General features: G+C 45.6%; 1 protein-coding gene across 1 annotated transcript in view; it reads right to left on the reverse strand.

Annotated features, from left to right (window-relative positions):
• Positions 1 to 9,706, reverse strand: part of c5 (complement component 5) — a 35,172-nt gene extending 25,466 nt beyond the window's left edge. The window contains exons 1-10 of the mRNA XM_085367646.1: positions 9,597 to 9,706; positions 6,843 to 7,038; positions 6,606 to 6,759; positions 3,102 to 3,172; positions 2,923 to 3,020; positions 2,765 to 2,847; positions 2,591 to 2,681; positions 2,395 to 2,503; positions 1,389 to 1,521; positions 1,193 to 1,308 (exon numbers count right to left, since the gene is read on the reverse strand). Of these exons, the coding sequence (XP_085223772.1) occupies positions 1,193 to 1,308; positions 1,389 to 1,521; positions 2,395 to 2,503; positions 2,591 to 2,681; positions 2,765 to 2,847; positions 2,923 to 3,020; positions 3,102 to 3,172; positions 6,606 to 6,759; positions 6,843 to 7,038; positions 9,597 to 9,664 (1,119 nt within the window). The 5' untranslated portion in view covers positions 9,665 to 9,706. The remainder of the gene's footprint in view (positions 1 to 1,192; positions 1,309 to 1,388; positions 1,522 to 2,394; positions 2,504 to 2,590; positions 2,682 to 2,764; positions 2,848 to 2,922; positions 3,021 to 3,101; positions 3,173 to 6,605; positions 6,760 to 6,842; positions 7,039 to 9,596) is intronic.
• Between the last annotated feature and the right edge of the window lie 294 nt (positions 9,707 to 10,000).

The following is a 10,000-nucleotide window of genomic DNA, read 5'->3' on the forward strand; positions in this document are numbered from 1 at the left end:
GGTGGATGGACGGACGGATGGATGGACGGACGGATGGATGGATGGATGGACGGACGGATGGGTGGATGGACGGACAGACGGAAGGATGGATGGATGGATGGATGGACACCTAAGAAAATGCGTTCTTTTTCCTTCCCACTGTCACCAAGCATTTGCTCAAAGGGTGTCATCTGATTGTTGGGTTTTCTCTGTATTACTGTTGAGTCTTTACCTTACAGTATGAAGCACTGTTGTTATCATTTGGCACTCTATGAATAGAACTGAATTAACCCTTTCACACATAGTGGTCACTACAGTGGACAGCTATTCAAAGGCCGTGCTCTTGTATTTGTGTCAGTGTTGATGGTATACTTGCACATAAACCACTACACTGGACACTAATGTGTCACTCCATACCTGCCACCCACTGACACATATGTTGTCCACCTAAGTGGACATGTAAAAAAAACTCTTCAAAAAGTACATGTTTAAAAAAAATGAAGTTCAAAGATGAATAAAAATACTTAAGAAATCCTGACTGAGGCTGTCATAATTCATGCATGAAAGGGTTAAACTGAAATGGAGGATCAGGAGTGGGCAGCATCTGGGCAGCCTGCTGTGGTCATCGGTCTCTGACCCACAGTTTGGAATTATTGGATTCTTGTGTTTTTTTGTGTTATAACACTGCCCTCTGTGTCCTTTCATATATTGTTTAGTCTGTTCTGCGAGTTTCCTATCAATGTTTTTAGTTTTTAGTTGGGTCATTTTCTAACTAGCATTTTCAGAAACTATTTGAGCTTTGGTGAAAAATGATTTTGACGCTGTGGTGCTAATACCTGTTCTCTGAGGTTGGTCCACAGCCTGGGACACTATGGACACTCACAAATGGAAGATAACGTCAGCACAGCAAAGAAGAAGAGGATTCAGAAAAAAGTAAGCACAATCAGACTTCCTGGTTCTGAAAACCCTGAAGATATGCCGCTGTGAAACGACTGCAGCTATCACTAATACTGCTCCCGCTCCCATTGGCTATAATGGGAAAGTATTTGTGGGATGTGAAGTGCTTCTATAGCACAGCGATTGTATTCGTGCGAGAACCACGACATGAAACCTGGTCTGAACACGGCATCGCACAATCCCTCAAAAAGGCTTCAAACTGAGCGACGGTTGCCTGAACCACACGTTACACATAAAGAGCTTCTGTGACACACACCTGGATGTTATAAGGCAGTCCAGGTTTGAGGAAGGGGGGCGTGGACACCAGGCTCAGGCTGTAAGGTGATTTGACAAACTTCACTGCAGCAAACTCGGTCTCCTGAGTAATACCACCTGAGAGACAAAATCCGCCCCACAAATTAAATATTTAAGTATTTCAAAGAATCGGGCTAAGAGCAGTGATCCATGCTCACCTGTGCTCTCTTCCACCAGTACAGCTATGTACAGGTACTTCCCCAGCAGGCTGTTGAGGTCTTTTGGTCCATTGTATTCAGACAGAACCTTCTGCATATTAACATTCACATGCACGTCACCTGCTGAGGACAACTGAAAGAGACACACACAGACACCGCTGTCAAAGAAACACAACAGATATGAGTTACATGATGAGAGTCACCTGGAGGAGGATCGTCAATAACCTAACACCACTAGAATAATGTCAGCTTCTCTTTAGGCAGGTAACACCCTAAAAATACGCCCAAAGTTAGAAACACTGACCACATCAACTGTCAGTGGGATTGCTGTAAGAGGTTCATAGATAATTTGCAGATGCAGCAAACACAGTGTTTCTGCAGTCTTGGTGCCAAAGTTCAAATCAACATTCTGAAATGTGAGCTGGTTCTTAAAAAACACCAGCACTGTGAAGCAGCTGGACAAAGAGCCTGACTATCCCCCAAAGTCCAGTCAAAGATTTGATTGAAGACTGCTTAAACCAGGAGGACAAACTGATTCACTCTGCGATCTTTTTAAGAGACCACATCGAGCATTCCCACCTCCACACGGAGCTGAAGTTCAGTACCTGTTTGGAGACCTGTAAGATTTGTGACAACCTCTGGCATTCAGATCAAGTGAGTAGTGTACGAGGTGAATACCATGGCAGGTCTCGCACACACCACACAGGTCTGAGCTAAAATGGACCGTCTGTGACTTCAAAACATCTGTTTTGGTTATTAGTAAACTTGCCTGATAAAATAAATCCATAACAGTCTAAATATTGAAAAAACAACTATAAAAGTTACAAAAAGTCAAAGTAATACATCAGTCATCCTGAAAAAGCTGAACATTTGGATACCTGGATGGTTTCTGTAGCATAAAACAGCTGGAGCACGAGTGAAATGGTTCAAATAACAATACTGTCAACATTAATCAGCATTAATAATAATAATAACAAGTGTCCTGGTGTTTGTTCATGTCTCTTACACTTTCTCTGATGATAGAGTTTGGGATGATAACTGGCGGACTTTTCCCACTAACATAGCCGTAGCGCAGAAACACGTCACCATCAGCCACCGGAGCGCCGTGGAGATACCTGGGACAGGTAAAAATACCACTCGTGTGTAACTGACAGCTTTAAATTATTTGAAAGTCTATAAACAGTGCAGAAATGTTTATTCACCTGGCTGAAACCTTGAAGTTGAAACTGGTGAATAAATTGTGACTGATGTAATTTGCTTCTGGTTCCACTTGGATGGAGAAACTGGGAAGAACTGATGCAGGGTGAAAGCCATTAATAACGCGTGTTTTACCCTCGATCAGCACCAGCAGTTTGCTTCATGATATTATAATGTACCGTATTCTCTAACTTCAAAGTCGGTGGTTGCTGTTGTGGTGAAATCATTGGAGTAAGAAGCTTCAATGGACCAAATGCCCAACCTGGAATCACAGACACGACCTTAGATACACGACCACGCAGCTGTGTGTCGCTTGTTTTACACTCTTATTTCTTACTTTGGGTTGACGGGGATCTTAAAGGGGTTTTGCAGAGATGGGATTCCATTGTTCACATCGACCATCTCCACAATGTCCACTGTTGTATGGTCCGGGTCCTGGCGGGAGGGAGAGGGTAAGATATTATGGAACCCATCACTGCACCCACCTGCTACTACACAGGACAACTTCCCGCTTACCTTAAATGTCAGGTAGACGCTGCGATTAGCCGGTCTCAGCTCCTGGTTCAAGGAGAACGCCCTCACTTTGACTGGGAACAGAAGCACAGCTGTATGAGTGACAAGGGTGATGGTGTAACGGAGAACCTGAAAGAGGATCGTCTGAATTTTTAGGTTAATGAGAACCATCCGACTACAGAAACCATGACAAAGACAGCCTGAAAGATGAACTCCAGCTCTGAGCTGATGGAGACCTTAACAGGAACCCTATGCAAGGACTGGCTGAGGAGATCTACCAAACTCTATGAAGCCATATGAACCTGTTGATCAAAGACACCACACACCAATGCTTCTCATGGAAACTGAGGACACGTGTTAGAGCAGAGAGGAGACAGAACTGACTGACTTAGAGAGCGAGGGGGCGGAGTCTCCAGTGGACTTCCAGGTATACGAACCCTCTCCCACATGCAGGTAGCTGTACTGTTACCTTCTTTGATCATGTCCACAAGTCTCAAAAGGCTGATTCTGTCCATCTGGTTCTGTTCGGTGGGAGAAATGTTTCATCATCATCAGGTGACTCCTTCAGTCTCAGCTGACTGCAGGTTTCAACCTTATAAACAGCACATTTGCACTGACTGACACTAGCAGCACTGAATGAACGATGGGCTGTGAGGTCAGTTTATGACCATGTACCATTCACAGAGAGTTGGGGAATGGCTACAATCACAGCATTGTAAGATGGTGACAGATGTACCCTTAGGCTCCCTCCTCCATTCAGAGATGGTCTTTCCCTTTTCACGTAAATGACCTCCTTGACTCCGCCCTCAAACCAGCGTTCCTCCCTGTCCAGGATGTGTACATCCCCCATCCTTGAACAGCCCGTTCTCACTCCCGAGGCGTAACATGCCGATGTTTTGTCACGTCCCGCGGCGTTCCTGAGGAACGCGAAAGGAGACCTTCGGCGTTCTTATGGTACACTGCGGGTTATGGCTGAAATCCAGTGCAATGATGCTCCCGCGGTAATAGACGTTCCAGCCCTGTATTCCAGCCCTAAACCTAACCTTATTCCTGACCTTAACCGGGACTTTAATGATGTTAAGTAGCGTGTTTCTAAGCGATGTGAAGAAAAAGAGCGAATGTGTAGATTGAGTCCAGACGGTACTCCATCCATCCATCCATTCACTTCTGCTTATCCTTTTCAGGGTCGCGGGGGGCGCTGGAGCCTATCCCAGCTGTCATAGGGCGAGAGGCGGGGTACACCCTGGACAGGTCGCCAGTCTGTCGCAGGGCCAACACACAGGGACAGACAACCATTCACACTCACTTTCAAACCTAGTGACAATTTGGATTATCCAATTAACCTATCCCCACAAGCTGCATGACGGTGGGAGGAAGCCGGAGTACCCGGAGGGAACCCACGCGAACACGGGGAGAACATGAGAACTCAGACGGTTCTCATATTTCCTCATTTTTCCGAGGTCGTCATTTAGGAACGTAGTGTGTAGCCGAAAACGTAATATGTTGACGATTTGTCACCTAGCGTAAAATGTTATGCTTTGGGAGTGAGAACGTGTTGCCTTGAAAGAGTGACCACTGGCCTGTAGGCGTAAACAGACTGCAGAGTCCTGGCCTGACGAGGTGGCCCTGCTGTGTTGCCAGAGCTTGTTTGGTTTCCCCGATGTATAAATCCTGCCAATCCTCCTGCACCATGTTACTCTGTTTGTGTTGGGGACCCGATCCTTGGGGTGGACCAGTTTTTGGCGCAGCGTGTTTTGAGGTTTAAAAGCCACAGAGACCCGGTGTTTAGAAAAAATGCGTCTCAGCTGCTCCGATACTCCTGACACGTACAGGATCACTACAGGTTTTGCTTAGGCAGCGGTTGTCCTTCTCTCCTGGATCGGCTGGAGCCAACAGCACACAGACTCAGGAGGGAGCAGCCCCCCGACCAGTGGCCCAACTGGATCTCCAGTTATATGACCTCTTTTACACATTGGACATTGAACTGTAATTTGCTATGATACAGGTACATTGATACAGTGGTTAACATGCAGCTGGAATTCAGATTGAAGTTATTTATCTGTTCTCTTAAACAGACATCTCCAAATCAGCAGCTGATGGTTCCAGTCCAGCTATGCCTGAAGCTCCCAAAGGACATTTTATAAACATCAGCTTAGATGGTACGCCCCTCCATCATAAAAACATTTAACTGATGTATCTGTGTCTTTGTATTCCTGATGATACAGACAATGAGCTCATAATGCTGCTGATCACACACAGCAGTAACACAGTTGTCTGTAAAATCTGATTCTTTCTTCTTTAATCTGCACGCATGAGGAAAAAAGTTCAACTCACTGAGTAATATTTGATCTTTTCCACCTGATTCATTATTATCAGGAAGTCCTAAAAACTCCCTGAAAAGCCTTCAGCTGATCCAAAATGCTGCAGCAAGAGTCCTGACAGGGACTAGAAAGAGAGAGCAGATTTCTCCTGTTTGGCTTCCTGTTAAATCCAGAATTCAAAATCCTGCTCCTCACATACAAGGTCTTAAATAACCAGGCCCCATCTTATCTTAATGACCTTGTAGTACCATATCACCCTATTAGAGCACTTCGCTCTCGCTCTGCAGGCCTACTTGTTGTTCCTAGAGTATTTAAAAGTAGAATGGGAGGCAGAGCCTTCAGTTTTCAGGCCCCTCTTCTGTGGAACCAGCTTCCAGTTTGGATTCAGGAGACAGACACTATCTCTACTTTCAAGATTAGGCTTCAAACTTTCCTTTTTGCTAAAGCATATAGTTAGGGCTGGACCAGGTGACCCTGAATCCTCCCTTAGTTATGCTGCAATAGATGTAGGCTGCCGGGGGATTCCCATGATGCACTGGGTGTTTCTACCTCACTCACTATGTGTTAACAGACCTCTCTGCATTGAATCATATCTGCTATTAACCTCTGTCTCTCTTCCACAGCATGTCTTTATCCTGTCTTCCTTCTCTCACCCCAACCGGTCGCAGCAGATGGCCCCGCCCCTCCAGGTGAAGTTTTTCCTTCCCACTGTCGCCAAAGTGCTTGCTCAAAGGGGGTCATATGATTGTTGGGTTTTTCTCTGTATGTATTATTGTAGGGTCTACCTTACAATATAAAGCACCTTGACACTGTTGTTGGGATTTGGAGCTGTATAATTTGTGATTTGTGGTCCAGTTCTGAAGCTCTCGTGCCCATCGTTGGTACTGTCAGCTGAACACGGGTCAGCGCGGGTAACGTGATTGGTCCGTGACTATGCGTCCCTTATGCAACAAACTGCATGCTCTGTGTACTGTGGCACCTTTCTATCAGAACCACCATGAACTTCTTCTGCAGTTTGAGCTCCAGCAGCCTCAACAGGCCACACCCTCTATCCTCTGACCCCCAAACCAGTCTGTCTTTATGACTACAAGACAACCACCTGACTAGCTGAGTGTAAAGATGGGTTATAAAACATAAGATTAATGAGGAGAAGGCTGGAGTCTGAACTGGGACAAACTTCTCTCACCGCTCTGACGCGGCGTGTACAGCGGTTTGTCGGTTTGGATGAACAGGAAGCCATTGGTGCGACTGATGGGCACAGACTGGTGCTGATTGATCACGTCTGACTGCACATGGAGAATCACATGATTTGCACTCTTGTCCAGCTGGTTTGGGTACAGCTGTAAAAAGGAAGTGACATCATAAGTATTTCAGATGCCTTCAGTTAAACTGCAGGTGTTAGCCTGTTAGCATCTTTTCTCACCCGGACTTTGGCGTCAGCCTGGTGGTTATTTTGTGCATTGAGGGTCACGACCTCCCGAGCCAGAACCCGGTGATTCGGAGCCATTGACGTCTTCAGGAACAGGTAGACGTTGACTTCACCTGTAAAACCAAACAGCTGCACCACCACGGTCTCCACGGCGTCCAGGCGGAGTGATAGAGGTGCCGTTATCAGATACCTGAGAGAGGAGACGTTTTAAAGTGATGCATATTTAGGTTGTTATCAGTTTGTCATGTTCGTCTAGAGCGGCTTATGCTGTTGATACTTGCACATATCATCAGCACATACAGTCTGTGAACGTTTGTCCAGACTCGTATCAAATTTAAATTTAAGAAATTACATTTTCAAAAAGCATATTTATGCTCAATGAATATTCTGCTGTTATTCCAATGAGTCAGAAACAACTCAAAGCTAGTGCTCCATGGTCTAAGTAGCTTGGAAAGAAGAGCATCTGGACTTCTGTAAGTTGCTTGAAGACGTTTCACCTCTCATCCAAGAAGCTTCTTCAGTTCTAGGGTCAAATGGCGGAGAGTCCCCCCAAAGAGGGACAAAGGACCCCCTGATGATCCTCCACCTAATCACACGAGCCAAGGTGTGAAAACGGGTGTGGGTCACAATCAACCAGGGTTTCGGGTGAGCTCATTGTGAAACCTAGCCCCACCCTGTCATGTGACTAACTGAGGTCAGATGGCCCTGGATGTGGGCGTTAAGGTGTCTGGATTATAGGCAGACAGTTGGGGTCATAAGCCCCGCCTCTGTTCAAAGATGGCCGTTCAAAGTGGACAAAGATGCTTCTTTCACTCCTCTTTCAAACCATCTGTCTTCTCTTTAGAAGACGGAGACCTCCATAATCACTCCTTGGCTCGTGCGATTATGTAGAGAGGATAGTCTAATCTGGGACTCTCCACCATTTAACCTTATACCTGAAGAAGCTTCTCAGATGAAGCGTCGTCAAGCAGCTTAAAGAAGTCCAGACCCTTTTCTTTCCGAGCTCCTTGGACTACGATGACCTGGATGACTGAGAACCTTCACAGACTCACACTCCATGCAAGCTACGAGTTGTTTCCCCCACACACATCCTCACAAGTCCAATGCTCTCAATCTCCAGGAAGTACCCAAAGAGTTCAAAGGTGTCTTTAAAGGGTGAAACAAACCTTTAGTAGTTTTTTCCACCTTCTTATTTCGGGGTCTTTAAAGTCAACTGGATGTAATTTTGGTTTATTTCAGGCTGCTGGAAACTCAGAACTCGGTGTGAAGATTTCAGTTTATCACATAGTGCCAACTCACAACAACGTTATCTTGCAGCTCTTTTTATCGAAAGACTACATGTTAGGTTTTGTATTGTTGATTGTCATTTATGCTTAGAAATATTTAACCATATATGCTTAGAGGTGTATAATCAATTGTGTAGTGATAGTCTGCAAACTTTGTGTGCATTAGAGAGCACTCTGGGAGCACGAGAGAGGTCGTACCTTGTCTTATTGTTTTATGGTAGGATTAACGTAGCTACGTCTGTTCTAGTCTAAGTGCTTTAAATGCTGGACTTCCTCACCGTGTTATCAGAATCAGAATCAGAATCAGAATACTTTATTGATCCCTGGGGGAAATCTAGGGTGAACCATCTAGGGTGAGGGGGAGGCTACCCTCTTCCTGACCAAGGATGTTTGCGTTTGTGCTTTTATGTTATAGGACCCTTTGATCAGCAGTAATGCACACACACACACACACACACACACACACACACACACACACACACACACACGGTACTCTTTGTTTGTATGTAGACATCATATGTTAATGAACCTATGCATATTCATGTAGCCTCAATAAAACAACAGTGTTACGGGAGAACGAACGAGAGCAACTGGGGTCAAGCGAAGGAACGGCGTCTGTCCGGTTCTCTCCCGTGCACGAGAAACATGAAGAACTTTGCCTACTTCGTGTCTTGCTTGCGGTGTAATTATATTGCCTTCAACGTTCCAGCGAATAGGTTCAAGCTACAAACCTATCACTACAAACTTTGTTGCAGCTGCAAATTTAAAATGCTGGTTGCAAAAACAGCCCCGACTGCTCTGCACCTGTACTGGAACCTGCTGAAGCCTTGGTAAACATGACCGTTGAGCAAGGGGGCGTTTGGGTTGGTTAACGCTCTCCTGGAGGTGTGTGACTCACCCGGTCAAATGTGATTGGTCAACAAAAGCTTCTTGCACAAAAACCTTGTCCCTGTCTATAGAGGTTATTGATTCTGTGGTTCTTAACCTCTTAACACCCACAGGTTTCCACCGACCTGTTTGGAATAGGATCACATTTATATGGAATTTTCACCTGTTTGGCGTGCCGGAAAGCTGGAAGGTCAAAATGGATCTATGAGATTTGGTTGAGAGGTAAAATCTTCTAGTTTGAAAAGCTGGGCATGTTTAGCATGTGGGGAAATTCAACCTAACCTTAACCCTCACTTATCCACTGGTGACCTGATGGACGGTAAACAGGACTAACGAGGACCACGCTGACTCTCTGCTGTTTGACACGGCCGGCCTGATTGAGGAAATGCAGGACGCTACAAGCTTCTTTGTGCTTGGGCATCAAATAAGTTGTTCTGACCCTTTGTTTCTTCTGCACACCCTGCAGCTGAACATGAACACAGCTGTTTAAGCCCAAAACAGCTGTGGCAGTAAATGGGAGGCTGCAGGGTAATAAAACATTCATTAACAAGTAATAAAGTTCAAACAGACTTACGAGCTGGACTGAGCCTCCGACCTCCAGCAGAGAAGCCACACACACGCGAGGAGGACACACACCTTCATCCTGAAGGTAAGAAGCACACTGAGCTCTGCAGAGAACTGAGCGACACAGCTGGATTTGATTAGTTATTCATTTACTCGGCTATTGGCAAACGGCTGGGGGTCCTCAATGAAACACAACCGAGGTGGAAGCTCCTGTTTGTTTGTATGCAGAGCTGAGTGTGTAACAAAGGTGAGTTTACTCAGCAGGGGGTTTTGGGTCTTACCTAACACTGTTGACTCTCAGGTTATCAGAACGCAGGCAGTCACCTGTCTGCTGCCGGCCGGGCTCCTCGCGACGCCAGAAAACACGATCAAAGGTCAACACTAAAGCATTTTGGAGAATTTTAATAAAACAGA

Source organism: Diplotaxodon limnothrissa, linkage group LG12, assembly GCF_057381915.1.
Source record: "Diplotaxodon limnothrissa isolate DT_005_m linkage group LG12, D_limnothrissa_male_GT1.1, whole genome shotgun sequence".
NCBI lineage: Eukaryota > Metazoa > Chordata > Actinopteri > Cichliformes > Cichlidae > Diplotaxodon > Diplotaxodon limnothrissa.